Raw genomic sequence first — 16,006 nt, forward strand, 5'->3', positions numbered from 1 at the left:
ACCACTCGCCGCATTTCAGGGTATCACCAAACTTATGTCACATTTCTGTGAAGCAGACAGCAACAAGTGCATGGTTGAGAAATTATCAATTCACCCATAAGCCTGTTCCTGTTTTCTTTTCACAACTGAACTGGCTGAAAATTTCCAAATGCCTGTGGCTGTCAAGTGAAAGCAAGCCAGTATGTGTGTGCTTAATCTCAGAAACCACGTCTATGCTTTTCACTTTCCAGAGTGTCACCACCATATCATCTAGGCTTGACTCAGTGACTCACATAAGCTAAATTCAAGCAACTCCGAGCACTTATTTCACTCGGCTTCTGTTTCATTTGTTACGTCAGCCTTTCTACCCTGTTCCTTTGGTCACAATATATGAACTATCAACATTTTTGTCTAAATGTCATGAGTGGGAAGATCTTTCCACTGTTAGCTGGATTTATTTACTATTCACTTGAAAAATGTATTTCCATAACATTGAGACAAACATTTTTTATTCTGTGCAGTGTTCATAATTCCAACACAGTATACAAATCTTATCTACAATCTAATCTTTTTCCTTTTAAAAACGTTCTCATCCAAATTTTTAGGCACAGACTAACAGTCCAAATAAACCTTTTAAAGAGATCTTTACCTTCGGATTATTCCTCGTGGAATCATTGCAAAGGTTCACATCCTGATCTCCCCCTCGACCCGAGGTAAAATATATCTTGAAATGAGGCTGCCTTCGAGGAGTATCTCCACTGATTTTGAAAGTACAACCATTGGATCCGTTTCTTGCTTCCATTCTCCGTGTCTCCATGTCTGTCTGGGTCTCCTCTATAGCTTGGCTATCTACTCCACTTTTCTGATGTTGATTCTCCAGCGGCAGCCTCTGATAAGATGAGCTTCGCTCCAGTCGAATGTTGGGGTAACGCACTGCACGGCCAGCTCTTATGCTGGCATGGCCATCATCTGTGCATTCTTCCGGTGATGCAGCAGCAGCCTGTTGCCGGCCCTGGCTGTGGTCCTGGTCCTGATTTTGCTGGAGCTGAAACACTAATCTTTTTGTTCCACCATTAACACCAGAGCAATCGTCTAAGCTCTGCTGCTGGACGGACCAGCCAGTACCACCATAAGGAAGGATTCTGAAATGCTGGATATCAGAACCATCAGGGGAGTTCCTCTGGATGCAAATCCCACCAACATTGATACCGGGTTGTCCTTTGCTGTACACAGTATGTTCATTTGAACCAATACTGAAGACTCTGCGTTTGGACAAGTTCGGCTCCGTCAGAGACGTTTGCGAGTTGAAAGAAGTCGGGCTGCAGTATGGAGGAGGCGGATGTAGTGGAACATCTGTTTGAATCTGTGGTTCAGTATAGGCAGGCGCAGGTCCTGGAGGAGTATAACTAGGTGGCGGGATATCGTACGCTGGGCCAACGGAATCTCCATTACCTGATCCATTGGAACGCTGCAGGGAGATTTGCATGGAGGAGCTCTTAGTGGGCCGTGGGTCTGTGTAGGCAGCTAGCTGGGGTATGAACATGGAGGAGCTGCGTTTAAGCAAAGGCTCAGAAAGCGAACCAAAAGCCCTTGCTGGGACGCGCTGTGCAGTTTGCACTTGAGAAGGCCTTGATTCTTGAGGTGGCTGCATGCTGAGCGGTGTAACCACGTCGTTGTCGTGGTCCTCACAGTCTCCTTCCAGTATCTCCGGGGCTGTGTTACTGCGGCCTGATCCAAAGTACAAACGCAGACGTTGTGCCATTTTCACCTAACGTCCCACAGCTCCCGGTCCCTCTCTCTTTCTCTCTGACTGGCTCCTTGGTTCCTCCTCTCTCCTCTGGCTCCCGTCTCTGTCTCTTAGTGTCGCCTACTTCTCTCCTTTGGCTGGCTAGATGACTGATCCCCTTTTTTCCTCCACTCTCCCTCACCCCCTCCCTCCCACCCGGTTCAAGTCTCTTCCGCAACTTTCCCTCCCACACTAAACTGTAAGGAGGCAAGAAGTCAAAAGAAACCAAAGAGCCACTGTTAAATTGCTGAAGGCTCTACGCTACGCACTAAAAGGAGTGGCAGAGAGAAGGCTAAAGAGGGGAAGGGTGAGGGAAAAAACAAAAAAAGAAGGATCCCTATATGCCAGACTCTTAGCACTACCAAGCACTAGCGACAGACAGCAGAAATAGCCTGAGCTGAGTGACGGCCAGCATTCCTGACATGATTGGATAAGAGAGGCCGGCACTCCTGGTTTCCGAGGTGACAGTGGGTTGCCTGTCAGTCACGTGACTACAAATGGCTCCTACACCTCCTCTTACAACCTCGTGCTGCCCTCAAGTGCCAACTGGCCCCGCAAACACATCCTACTTACCCCTGTCCAGCCCTCCCTCTGTTCACATGATCTCTTTAAAACCCCTGCCCACTTATCTACTTCCAACCCTCCCATCAATGTCCTCACTCCGAGTTGGACAGAGTCTACTCATTTACAACCCCAATAGTTTACTATTAACGTTACCTATCATTTCATTCTCCAGCCTAAAAATGGAGCCTAAGTTAGTGCAGCTCAGTTTTTCTTCCTCTCGAAAAAGCCTTCATCATTTAGACTACTGAAAAATACTTTATATATTTAATCATAATAGGTAAATATGATCTCTACCTCCTACACTCACAGTGAGGACTCACAGTACACAAACAAACATCTCTTAATCAATATAAATATTAAAGGGCAAAACATCACATTTTCTGCCGTTACTGATCTGACTAATCATCTTGTCATGGCCCATGGAGAAAAGGAAAGGTAGAAAGGAAAGAATGAACATTTCCATAAATGCTGCTGCAAACAAAACACATTCAATAACTTCTTTGACATGGACATTCCAACAATTAACTTTAATTTGAATAAGACATAATCTCTATAATAATTTTAACATGAGTTGCTAAAAGAATATTCCGTCCATAATTCCGGCTACATGTTACAGAGAATAGTCTGATTATGATTCACAACAAGATTACATCCTACCACTTGTTAACACTTGATCCCGGCGACTAACTGCCATACATCGATCTTAAAAAATGCTGTGAAAACTCATGGTAGTGTCTTATTTAGATAATTGTCTTAGTTCTCAGCTTGAAAATGAGAAAAAAAAGAAGCATAAGGAAGTTGTTGCTAAAAATGGACCAGTAGAAATGGAAGGGTGGGGAGAGTATATCTGACAGATTGCAGCTTTGATAAGGCAAAGAGCACAGCCCTCCCTAGGGAATGATATCCAAGTCTGCTTCAAACAGAATAGACATCCGCCGTCTACCATACACAGCCAAACACTTAACTGGTGGATTTATAGGTCACGCTGCTTGCATCCAAGAAACCACCCAAGATACGACTCAGCTGTCATCCTCGTCTGCAATGCTGAAAAGCTTATTCTTAAGCACTTGTAATGTTATTTGGCTTCAGTAAGAGATAAGACAGAGAGAGGCATTTCAATTGCAAACTGTACATTCATTAGAGTGCTTTATCCTCTGAGACAGGCCTGGTGATTCCCCAGTGTATAGGCATGTGAAAATGGGGGCTTTAGCGACTTTGCCCTGAGGAAAAGGTTAGTGGCGGAGTTGTTGGCCTCCATGCATAGAATTAACAAAGCCATCATGATAATTTGGCCTTCCAGAGACATGCCTTCCAAAAAAGTGGCTGCCTTGTTCCAAATTCTATGACTGATTTGACTTGTGGTATACCCTGCATCAAAAGCAACAAGCTGACAGCCAATGACTGTGTACCACAATGGGGATAAAGGAAAAAAATTATGACATCGACTGGAGATAGAGAAATAGCCAAAGGGAAAAAAAGAAGTGCAGAAAGAAATTGCGGCTCGGGAGCCAGTTACACTTAGTGTTGATACACTGCCTACAGTGTTAGGCACAAGTCAATAAAAGGGTGCATGAAATGTTATGGAGAACGTTCTGTATAAAAGAAACAAAATACCAATGTGTGGTCTAATGGCAGCCATCCCAGTTTGCCAAATGACATAATATGCCTGCTACAAACAAAGCATTTCACTGTATTGTAAACTTCTCCAACCTTTATATTTACAACTTTCAGCCTCGTTTTTAGCTGTGTGATATTTTGCAGAGACTTACATTAGATTATATTAGAGCATCTAGATCCTTAGTACTGGTATACCACAATCTATCATACATGCTGCATGAAGCACAAGTTCAGTCAATCATTCATCTCATCTGACAAATCAACCATAAATTAAAGAATGCAGGAGAACAAACAACCCCTTCAAAGAAATGCAGGCCAGTGTTGGAGAAGCTGCCTTGGTATGCACCTAGAGTTGGCATGCACAGAATAGCACCTCCTCGGACATATAAGGAGAGAACAAGCTTAAGGCTTCATGCTGCCTGCGCTGTGCTTCCTTGTGTCCTCCTCTTCTATACTGCAACAAAGAGCTCCCACTGAACTTAGAGGGAAATTAGAGCCGCCCTTTTCTTCACAAGCTGAGATCTATTGATTCATGCATGCAGAACACGCACCCATGTACATTGGCTCTGATTTTAGAATCTTACAGAAGACCTGACTGAGAAAAATTCGTAAAATGTATAATTATATAATATATATTAATTATTTAAAAAAAATAGTTTACACCTGATTAAATTATCAGGAAAAGTACAGAAAGTAATGTTACAAAAAGACACTCCCCACGCTGAAACCTTTCAAACTCCCACGGAGGGTATGATAGCAGGAGCTAGTGAGGAACAGACAGAATGTGCCTTATCCAGCCAAGAGGACCTATTCTACTTTGGGCTACGTCGTGTTTTACTGTTTTTTTTTTATTGAAAACCAGACTCAAGATCCCAAGAGTTACAGAAAAGCTTTTAACTAACAGCAGTGCTAAATTCAATTCTGCCTGCTGACCTGAGTAATTTCTTAATAATGTCAACAACCACTTCACCCAGGTCTTCAGAAAGGGAATTGATTACCAGGACCTCCTTGTGCTGTGTTTGAATTACTCTAACACTTAACAAATGTGCAGACATTTAATGTAGTTGTTATGGCAACTGGGAGCATGCAACAGGCTTACTTTTTACAAGAAAATTGGGATTATCTTCTGTGTGAAAGAAATCGGAGGAACTTCACATTAGAGGTATGTGCGATTTGGTAGTGGAATACTGTCTTCAAGCAAAAGAATGAAACTTGCAGACAAACAAGCCGTACACTGCCTCGGTCCATTGCAGTTTGTTTCTCTTGCTTGTTATGTTGCCTGAGCCTACAGCTGAAATCATGTGATATTGACTCTGGCAATGTGTCGGACTGAGAATGAAATGCATTACAATTATCATATTTTAGCTGGTGGTACCAGATGTTTCACTGGCAAAATTTAAATTAAACCATGAAGTACTAATAGAAATCCTACAATCACCAAATGAAAAGGGATGAGATGTTATAAAAAAAAAAAACAGTTTACAATCGAATACATAACACCAATACAAACACTGCATGAAGTAAATTAAAAACAGACATTAGGTGTGCAGTGGGTGTGACTAAATAAATCAACTTCGGGTGAGAGCTGTCAAAACAGACTGAAAATGAATACATACAGTGCCATATAAGCAACAGAGGGAGTGAAGGGTAAGAGGTTGTGAAGTGCGAGGCTTACCAATCTGTTTTCATCAAACACCTCAAAGAGCAGCCTGTGATTCTGCGGACACACCTGTGTTGGTAAGAAAATAACAGGGGAGATGAGAAACAGCAGTCATCCAGTGGATATGTGGCAAAGCCAATGCAGATGTACATGCAAACACTTGGGTAGGTAGCTGCCTGCACTATTTTGAATAGATTTGTATAAATACTATATACAGTATACATAATTAGTTTTTTTAATTTCCTTTGGTAATGTTGGCATCTTTCTGTAACTGTAAAAGTGACCTGTTTATTCAAACTTGAGTTGAGTTCGACTCAGTACGCAGAACCCTGAACTTGACTTGTTGCATACACACTGTTGTTTTGATCAACAAAATCACTTGTCTTGAGTCCCAAGACAATGCTAAAAAGTGCAGGTTGGCCGTTTTATATTATAATTTGTATTAATTTGTATTAAACGTGTCCAAAAAACTAATTCACAACAGAGTCACAACAGACAAGTGGATTCAATATTCAAATATATTCGCGTCATGTCTAATGTGTCCAAACTTGACTTTTAGAAAATGTGCCAGCCATAGTGGAATACAACTTTTTAACAAAGTGCTGAATTGTAATTATTAACACGTAATAAGTTAGGCGAATCACGTGCATGGAGCTGAGCTTGTACAGTCTAATATGGTCTGTCTGCACAGGAGGTGGGACTCAGCTCTCAGTTAAACTACAACCAAAGATTAACAACTTTAACACCACAACCCTAGGGTAAGCAAATAACACTGTGAAGGACACTCGGAAGACTAGGACATTTACAAAGACTTTTTCAAACATGAACTCACTCTGAAGTAGAACTCCTCGTTCCATTTGGGATTGAGGGTCTAAAAAACACAAGGTAAAAAAAGATATTGGTTAGGACAGAAGTATATGAAGTATGTGTTAAAGCATAGTGAACATCATGATTGGTTTGCACAGATGTATGAAACTTATCCAACTCAGAGTGAAAGTGGAGAGCCCGAGTAGAGAAATAGGGCTCAGTTGTGTGCGTCAATGATCCTCTTATGTTGTTGGAGGAAGTTTGGAGCGAACATGTCCCAGTGATTGGCATTAGGCCCTAGATTAGCAGCCCAACAGCCCTGAGGATTTTCACCCACTTTCTGGGCGGATCGGCTCAGTACATGGATGCGCACACTTGCTTCTTCGTGCCTCACACATTCAGTGTTTTATTAAACTGAGAGCTCTGTGACACTTCTCATCAAAATTCCTTCTGTGATTGAGACCACTTAAACACTGGAATGTCAACGAAGCCTTAATTCTCACAAGTGACTCTGATTAATAAACACTTATTGCAACGTATTATGATAGCGATACAAATCACGTCTCTGTTAAAACAACTGCTGAGACATCAGAATTACAACTGAACCCACTGCCCCTTGACAATAAGACAATTCAACACTAGAACATGTCAAATTCTCCTTGAGGAAATGTTGACCTCATGAAGAAAAGTATGCTTAATATCAGCATTTGGTAAATGCACAGGGTGACGTCTAGTTACTGATGTTCTCCTCAGAATGCCTCTTCTTTTTTTGTCATTATTTTTCATGCTTTTTTGCCACAAGCCAAACTCTTAGCTTCAACAACAAAGATTCCATCAAAGGTGTCCCACTTAAAGACACACAGAGAGCCCACGGAAGAAGCAAAGCAGTGATGCTTCTTTTTCTGCTCCACATAGCAGTGCATTGTCAGCTATTTATATCCTATAAGGCAAGCATGGCCACTGGCAGCATATGTCTGCCTGCGTGGAGGCCTGAGTCGCCTGACTGCAGCAGGAGGTTGGCCTGCCTGCTACATGTAGCTATCAGTCACTACCGGGAGAGGAGGAATTTGCTAAGAAATAAAGCGCTAGTTGCAGAACCATGAAGCAGAAACAATCAAAGTTTCAGCCCTGCAATTTATGCATTTCTCTTGATCCCAATCTTGGAAAGTGAATTAGATGTAGTGCAGAACACATTTTACTTTAATTTTGAATATTTATCCTCAAATATTTCCACTATTTTGGCAACTAAAATCTAGATTTTGATCAAAACCACATCCCGCTGACATTGAGATACAATCTGAAAGGAGTTTACAATATGAGTTAGTAATAGCTCCCCCTGCTGTGAACAGCTTTCCACCCTAAAGTAGGCCACTGGGGTAAAAGAGCTTTCCTGATGTCTCCCTGTAGACGCTCCTGCACAGGAAAAGGAAGTGCTGCGGTCTACTGTCATCCCGTGGCTTCCCTCTGTCTCAATATGATATTATGACTTTGATTTAACGGTGTTGCTTTCTATTGTTTTAGTGCATGTCTGTATCTTGTTTGTTTTCTTCCTTAACCAAATTCCCTCGGGATTAATAAAGTTGCACTGTATTGTACTGTAAGGAAAGGTGGTGGCAGTGTGTGTGTGTGTGGGGGGGGGGGGGGGGGGGGTGGTATTAGAAGCATCTGGTTATCCCGAACCTGTGTCTTAAAAAGGAGAGTGAGCAAAGTCACATTTAAGTGGCTGTACAGTTAGTGTGTGGTCCTAGTGTAGGAGGAGATTACTGTTGCTGGAGTGGCCAATCTGATAATGGCGCAAGCAAAACACATTAGAGTTCGAGTCTTAAACCACAAGCCAAAGGTCTGTGCACGACACATGTAGGAGTAGAAATACGCAGCTTAATTCAAAGTTTGTTTTGTAACATAGGACTCACCTTTTTAATGGTTTTAGTTTGGACTAAGGCAAGCTCCTTGTTTTCATCCGCAACATAGAGGGATAGTTTGACATATGGATCACTGTAGAAACAAAACAGAGGAATTTAAAACAAAAGCCAGTGATACAAATTCAAATTTCACCTGAATATCAACCTCAAACCAAAACACTTATATATACATATACAGATGATATTTTCCCTGGTGTAGATGCTAATTGGATACTTAAATTCCAGTTTCAATACCAAAATGACATTTTTTAATTGAATAAACATATAATTATCAGGTAATATCCGCCCTCAAAATATTTAAACTGAATGAGCATTAATTATGGGGATTCCCACTTTCTAAATCATCAAATTAATGCTCGGTTACATTCGAATACGCTTCTTGTTCCTGAAGCTGATTTCTGAATGTGACAATGCAACAGCCCAGCAGATAAAAAAAACAGCTTGCATTTGGGTATTGTGAGATAAGGCTTTAATGTCTTACTGGCAAAGCAGAGTGCTAAAAATAGAAATTGAAAAACATTTTGAGGTCAGCCGAGCAAATAGTAAGCAGATTGTTTTGTGACTGTGCTATCTTTTCATAGCCAATTGGTAAATTCACAGGTGCTGACAGGGCAGAAATCTCCTGCGGTTTCGGTATAGAGAAGCAGAGCTGCAATGTTCACCTGGCTGACCACGTACTCGAGTGATCTCATTCTCTACAGGCCCCGCCAGGTACAGTGTCAAGTTATGGCCTTTCCAAAATCTCCGATTGAACAAAAACTCCTCACAAGTCTGTCTCCTGTGAGGACGGAGTAACTCAAACCATGCCCACATAAACATTTTACAGTTAAATAAACTGTTGAAAACAAAACTCATAACAAAATGAGATTTTTTAAAGAATTTTTATAGATTTTTTGTAGAATGTATAGAGCAGGTGTGATTTGAAGAAATAGAGAAGAAGCCCTGTCCACAATAAAAACAGCTGCTGAATTTACACACGATTATGTAATATACTCCTATTTAATAACCTTCATGCAGGAAATTCACCATTATTAAAGTGAAGGCTGTGAATGGATAATGGAGGGGATGAAGCGAGGTGACTTTTGAGAGCAGCTTGAGCTCAAGTACTTCAGTAGCGTTAAGTGGATCGCAAACTGAACCTGCCTGACTCCTGCTGAGATAGAACACAACATGGCAAGTCTGATCCAACCACACTCTATCACTCTTTTCACAGAAAATGTAGTCTATTTTCATATCAAAATATTGACATATTTATATATACAGACTCAGTGTAATATAATACCAGACTAAGATTTTCTAGAGTTATATGGATCCTTTATTGGGATTTATTCTTTCTGTCAAATGTCTCATCCGACCAAAACCCAATAAAGTAGTTTTTGCTATCCCAAGTCAACATTTGCATTAACAACTGTTTACATAGCAAGAGCTGATACGTTTACAACACAACAGGTTAGACTACGCCCTCTGGGAAGGGCTACTTCTTCATCCTCTCCTGGATGACGGTAGACTGGACACTACAGTGACTCATTACAGCAAACTGATGGGATGGGCCAGGGCTAGCGGTTTAGTATGCTAACTCCAGTGGAGTAAAGGAAGCAATAGAAGAGTTGACATTGGCATTGCTTTCCACCTCTAAAGACAAATCCTAGTCTGTAAAAGAATCAAGTTTGATGTTGAACTCCCAGTAAACAGCTGATATTGCTGAGCAAGCAGCGATAGAAAATGCGTGCATAGAGCACCTTTATATATCAATTGTGATCGAAATGTTTAGATTTAATTGATCCAATTGACTGCCAATTAATTAATCACTTGACTGATAGACATCTGTCTTTTTCAGTGACAGTTTACCTATAATACTACACTTCTCTGTCTGCCCTTAGACAACATCTATCAATGTTCCTTATGAATACATAACATAATGTAAAGAATTTTGTGCTACTCCGGTGTGGATGTAAAACATTTAACATCGTCTAATTCTTAACACTGACACATATGTCAGTCTTCCCAGATTATACCAGGAGAGTGAGTTTTTTTCCCCTGTTCTCTGGGAAGCGTTGGTGTTATGCGTCTCATATATGACAGTTTGATTGCAGGGGCTAGATCAACACTCTAAATCCAATTTGAATCCAATTTCAAACTAAGGACCATGAATGTTTTAAATTTGATTTGCCATAATCAATTTCCATCGGATTTTTCTTTGCCATCCAGCCCTGATATAACCAGTAATCTAATTTCAGTATGGATACGGTAAAAATTCGATTTCGCCTGCCAGTTGGAGCCTGGGCGTACCATCAGACAAAAGGAGCCAGCTGAGAGGGAGCAGAGGAAAACAGCACATAAATTGGGAATGGTTATAAAATTATCTGCAAGCATCCCCCCCTGGAATAACTAGCGTTATTGCTAATTAACGTCTTAAGGATACCCACAGCCTTGAATTGTGTGTTTGTGTGGTTGTGTGATGTGCTGTGACTAAACAAAATACAATGGGCCTATTGTATCTGTGCTGCAGTGAGATTTTATTCACGTCTCCTTCCCGCTATCAAAAAACCAACCTACTAAGCAAGACAGACAGGTCACTTCAGGTCAACACAGGGAGATGAAAAGCGAGCATGGCAGGACGCTGGATTCAAATGGTGGCTCGGCTCATTTGTTGTTTGCATGGCAGTTCGTTGAGTTTCTATCTACACCTCACTAAAAACAACAAAAACAAAACCTTGGTGTGTTTCATTCAGTCCTAAACAGCAAAGGAGAACACAATGCAACAAAGCAGCTGCATCACAGAAAGCAACAGGGACGGCTTTTGAAGCGAATAGAAGAAAAGAGCAAGCCGGCACTGTCTGAGAATCTTCTGAGGGGACAGACTGCCAAGTCAGCACTGTCTCCTGTGCCTACACATCCAGACATCATTCAGTGTTTCTTCATTACCATACAGTTTCGCTCCTTAGTCCTGACCCAGTCGACCTGTCCTGCTGGAAAAGTATCGGGATGCAATAACATGCAATCTGGCACGTGAGCAGCTCTACTACACATTATTAAAAAGGTACCAGGGTTTTCTTTGACAATCTAATGCTTCCGCATGGCACACAATGCAGTACCTAGAGTGCAAATAATGGCACGACAGCCTCTTTATGAAAGCACATTTAAATTCACTAGATCCAGATTTTTATCTAGATCTGCACCAAAGTTCACACAGTCATTTCCTTAAACCTGCCAGAATTTTTCCATCAGGATCCAGGAATTATTCTCTCAGAAATCGACATAAATGTTTTTTTTAAATCCCCATCTCACGATGTTTAGGTAAGTAAGAAAACATTCCTGGATCCAACACTGACCCAGATCCGCAACAAAATGTAATGGTTTCTTCCCTGACCCATACCACATCCTTTCACCACGTGTTGTGATAATCCATCTAGTAGTTTTTGCGTCATCCTGCCAACTAACGAACAAACCAATCTTCAAACAAACGGACAAGGGTGAAAACAGAACCTACTTGTTGGAGGTAACAACAGTAGGAACAGTGTTAAAATTTCTATCCGAAACATTTCAAGTCAGTTAACAACTGTTAAGTAAGCTTTTATACTTTTTTTTCAAAAGACACAATCTAAAGTCATGACTTCTCTATAAACATCTTTCTTTGACTTCATGACGTTTTCCATCAAGCTCAAAGAAAAGTGGTTAGGAAAGGTCATTGGGCATAGTTTTATTGAAAATTCAACCACAGCCTGTGACTGTCTTACCGGTTGTCATTTCAGTTGTGAGTCTCTCCCAATGTCTGTGTTTGTCTTTGTGGAAGCAGGTGAGCTGGAATCATTACCATAATCAGGCCCTCGATAAATACCAAGCTATCACCCAATCAGATCTTGCCTCTGCTTCAGCAGATCTACACTCTGAGCTGTTATTTTCGGCCCAAAACCTGTTGCCTGTATCCTGACCCTTATCTTCTTTGCGTCCTGACTCTGGTTCCTCCACTCATTTATTTCCCTCACTGTCCTTCTCGCTGCTTGGCGGTTAATGCCTCCATATTCATTCACAGCACCATAATCGCCATCAACATTTTCAATAAGTTATCTCTTAACTTACAATTAATCAACCGCTTGGAGTCTCGAGTGCGGCTCGTGGCATGTTTTTTCTTTCCATACCTGTGCCAGCATGTGTTATGTTGTGTTTGTGTTATCCTTTCCCTAACACACATGGCTATTACTTGATGTCTCTGATACAGACATTTGCAGTGTAAAATGTCAAGAAGGCTAGCCCAGACAACTTGATTGCACCAAACCCAAATATCATTACAAGATTAATGTACAACCAGGTCGGATATCCACACAGCCTGTTCTAGGCATATGGCATGCAATTTCTGCGGTAAAGCTATGACTGTTTGCATTACAATTTAATGTGTAAACATGTTCAGGTATTAAGTGCACCTCTTTCAGCGTTCAAAAAAATGTATAATTGCAAATAATGTACATGAAAAAGATAGTGTAACTGCAGAAAGTGCATCCATACACAGAATAACAAACATAATATTTTATTTACTTATAGTTCCTGATTTGATATTTATAATAAATTATGCAAAGTCACGTGAAAGTTACAGAAACAGTGGGTTAAACTTCATCAAAGAGTCACAAAGGGCGAGAGGAGGACAGACGGCACGAGACAAAGGCCCCATGATGAACGTAATGCTTCAAAGACCCTTGAACCTTCAAGTTTAAAGTTCGTCTCTCCACAAGTGTGAGACATTATGAGGTATGTATAATTATAAGTCAGAAAGTTTATCTGGAAAAACTTTAATATAAGTGGGTTATGAGTAGAGAAGGAGAAGCAGATAGGTAATCATTGATTAACACAAGAGTTCAAGGTCTTCATAAGTAGAAGGAATTTAGTGAAGGGGATTTAATTGAGTGCGCTCCAAGGACAGAATACAGGAGCTTCTCGTAATATAAGAGCAGGATACTGAACTGAATGTCCCTGTCAAATCATTATTGTTGGCTGAAATATTTTTGTTGTAAAATTTGTTATCTTTAGAGTAAAATGTCAAGTTTTGCAAGATGTGCAATGTCATTGGTAGGGCAAGACTACCTGACATTAAGCAGTGCCCAAAGCGGGTAACCAGGATACCACACGCTTCTCATAATGACAAGAAAGTGGCGGAATTTTTGTAGTTTCCTGTGCCACTCACCTGGCTCCGATGATGTCTTTCTTCGCCAGATCAATTCCTGCAATGACCTTAACCCGCAGCACTCTGGTTTCATTCTGTAGAAAGAAAGATAGAGAGGGACAGTTGATCCAAACGTTTCATCAAACTCATGGGAATACAATCTCATAGTCGCACGCTCAAACCACATGGCCGCACTAATCCGCTTTAATTTATTACCTCTAACTTTAAGCCAGACCTGGAAATGAAACGAGTTCTGAAAATACTAAAGACAAAGCCAACAAAATAAAACTATGGAAAAAAAGAACTCAAACCATTGCTTAATTAAAAAAGCTTGGTATTATACCAGTGTGTAGATATTTTGTCTATTGCATATGCTCAGACATAATTTGACTATTCATGTGTTTTGAAGGCAGTATGTTAGTTAAAATGTGCCAGTATGCGGCTATATTATGTATATATCTGTATGTATTAGATTTATTGCGTGAGTGAATTTCCCCATTATGGGATTCATGGTTAATCTTATCTTTAACCATTTGCGACAGCATCACCTGCATCCAAAAAAACCGTCTCTGACTCACTGACATGAGACCTAAAGTAAAGATAATAGGCGCGCTGCTTCTCTGAGGTTTTTACATTTGTCAAGTCTGACCACAACTTATGTCACAATTATAGTGATGACAATCAGTAGAGGATGGATCAGAGAAGGGAGTGGAGGGGTCAAAGCCCATTCCAACCCAGCTGTTACCCAAGGTCTTGTAAAGAGAGTGTAATGTTACTGAGTATTAACATCATAGTCACTGTAAAAGATTTATTTCATGTTTTGCTGACTGACGTAAAACCTTTTGTTGTGAGGATTATTTGGTCCGATTTAAAAAAAAAATATATATATAGAGGCCTTTCCTTAAATTCCCCATGTGTTGCATTGAATGACTGGCATAAATAACGGCCACATGAAACTTCCAAGTCTCCCCTACATCCGGGTAAACTTGATCAGGCATCTGATGGAAGCTGAAACAAGATCAACAACCGTGGGAACGCCCATATTTACCTCCTTGAATGGACTCGTGAAAATAATGTTTTTGTCCTACATCCACAAAATCTGAAGTCTTACTCTTTCTGACTAGATTAGCAATGTCTGGTGGGCAGGTGGCTGCTGGTGTGACAGCTGCTCGGTGGGAACATGATTGTGTTCACATCAGTGATGCTCTCATGTTAGACTGTCGTGCTGCCATTTAAAACAACACTTACACTATAACATTAGTTCACACCACAAAAATGAATACCAGAGGGGATGTTACAGGTAATGAGGGATAGTCCACCACAACACACCAAGCCCGGACATCGACCTAATTTGACAGGAGGAAGATGTACATGTCTTGAAACTCGGTTAGCGGTCAGCCCACCATCGAACAAGTTTGATTACTGACAGGAGGCGGTGACTGTTTGGCAGGGTGGTTAGCTTGAGATGACAGCCAGGCTCCCAGCACATGAAAATAACCCATTTCTCCAGGGCTTCAAGTCAGCACCCACTGGACGAGCACCACTGTAATTCACACACCGCATGTTGCACGGGTTGTCGAGCTTATATGACAAAGTGTGTCGGTCGTTTCTGGAGCTATGCGAGTAAACGCCAGGAGCGAGGTGTGTGCAGCAGCCCGGACATTACTACGGAATGTTACTGTTGGTTAACAGCTCGTTAGCTACGGCTAAAGCTGGCGTTAGCTGCCTCCGGCTGTGTGAGAGACAGCAACACACACACGGTTGATGCTGTAGTTAGCGACGGAGCTTACCTCGTCTTCTGAAAGTCCATATATTGGCTCGTACGTCGCAGCCATATAGCCCGCTGTCCAAGCTGTGCAGACAAAAACAAGCCGCTTAGCAAAGCTAGCTAGCTAGCCTTGAACAATAAAGTCCCACTTTCCCCTCTGTGCCGTGCGGGTGATCAAGTCCACTGCTAGACCAGATAATCGAGGGAGGGTTGTCAGCCAGGCGCCGTGGAGACTCGCCAGCTTGGTCCGTCCAGGACACAAATGGGAAATCTGTAAAAAAAAAGAAAGAAAGTGTGTCCAAAATGTCCAAAATGTTCCGAGTGAGACAGATCGTTTTTGTCAACTCCAAGCTGATCCCCCCGAAACGATGTGACACTTGACTTCCTCCTAACGAGCTCAGCCAATCGCGGGCCGGGTACACGTGAGTGACGTTAACGTCGACCAAACGAGTGCATCGGGTATTCCCCAATGCTTCCTCATCGGACAATACAATATATAGAGGGCGTGGAGCTGTGTGTGTGTGTGTGTGTGTGTGTGTGTGTGTGTGTGTGTGTGTGTGTGTGTGTGTGTGTGTGTGTGTGTGTGTGTGTGTGTGTGCGTGTGTGTGTGTGCGTGTGTGTGTGCGCGTGTGTGCGTGTGCGTGTGTGTGTGTGCGTGTGTGTGTGTGCGTGTTGTATTACAAGTAGTCAGTGGACCTGACTACACACCGACTGTCCGTGGACCTTAGGGTAAGTCAACTTATGATAG

The 16,006-nt window shown here is 41.6% G+C and overlaps 1 protein-coding gene across 3 annotated transcripts in view; it reads right to left on the minus strand.

Moving 5' to 3' along the window:
* Positions 1–15,646, minus strand: part of nedd4l (NEDD4 like E3 ubiquitin protein ligase) — a 41,894-nt gene extending 26,248 nt beyond the window's left edge. For 2 of the 3 annotated variants that reach the window (XM_053411889.1, XM_053411887.1), the window contains exons 1-5: positions 15,281–15,645; positions 13,512–13,585; positions 8,327–8,408; positions 6,439–6,477; positions 5,622–5,675 (exon numbers count right to left, since the gene is read on the minus strand). In XM_053411889.1, the coding sequence (XP_053267864.1) occupies positions 5,622–5,675; positions 6,439–6,477; positions 8,327–8,408; positions 13,512–13,585; positions 15,281–15,325 (294 nt within the window). In that variant the 5' untranslated portion in view covers positions 15,326–15,645. Of the gene's footprint in view, positions 1–5,621; positions 5,676–6,438; positions 6,478–8,326; positions 8,409–13,511; positions 13,586–15,280 lie in introns of all 3 variants that reach the window. The other variant, XM_053411888.1, reaches the window with a different exon arrangement.
* Positions 15,647–16,006: the final 360 nt, after the last annotated feature.

The sequence above is a fragment of the Pleuronectes platessa genome, chromosome 19 (assembly GCF_947347685.1).
Source record: "Pleuronectes platessa chromosome 19, fPlePla1.1, whole genome shotgun sequence".
NCBI classification, from domain to species: Eukaryota; Metazoa; Chordata; class Actinopteri; order Pleuronectiformes; family Pleuronectidae; genus Pleuronectes; species Pleuronectes platessa.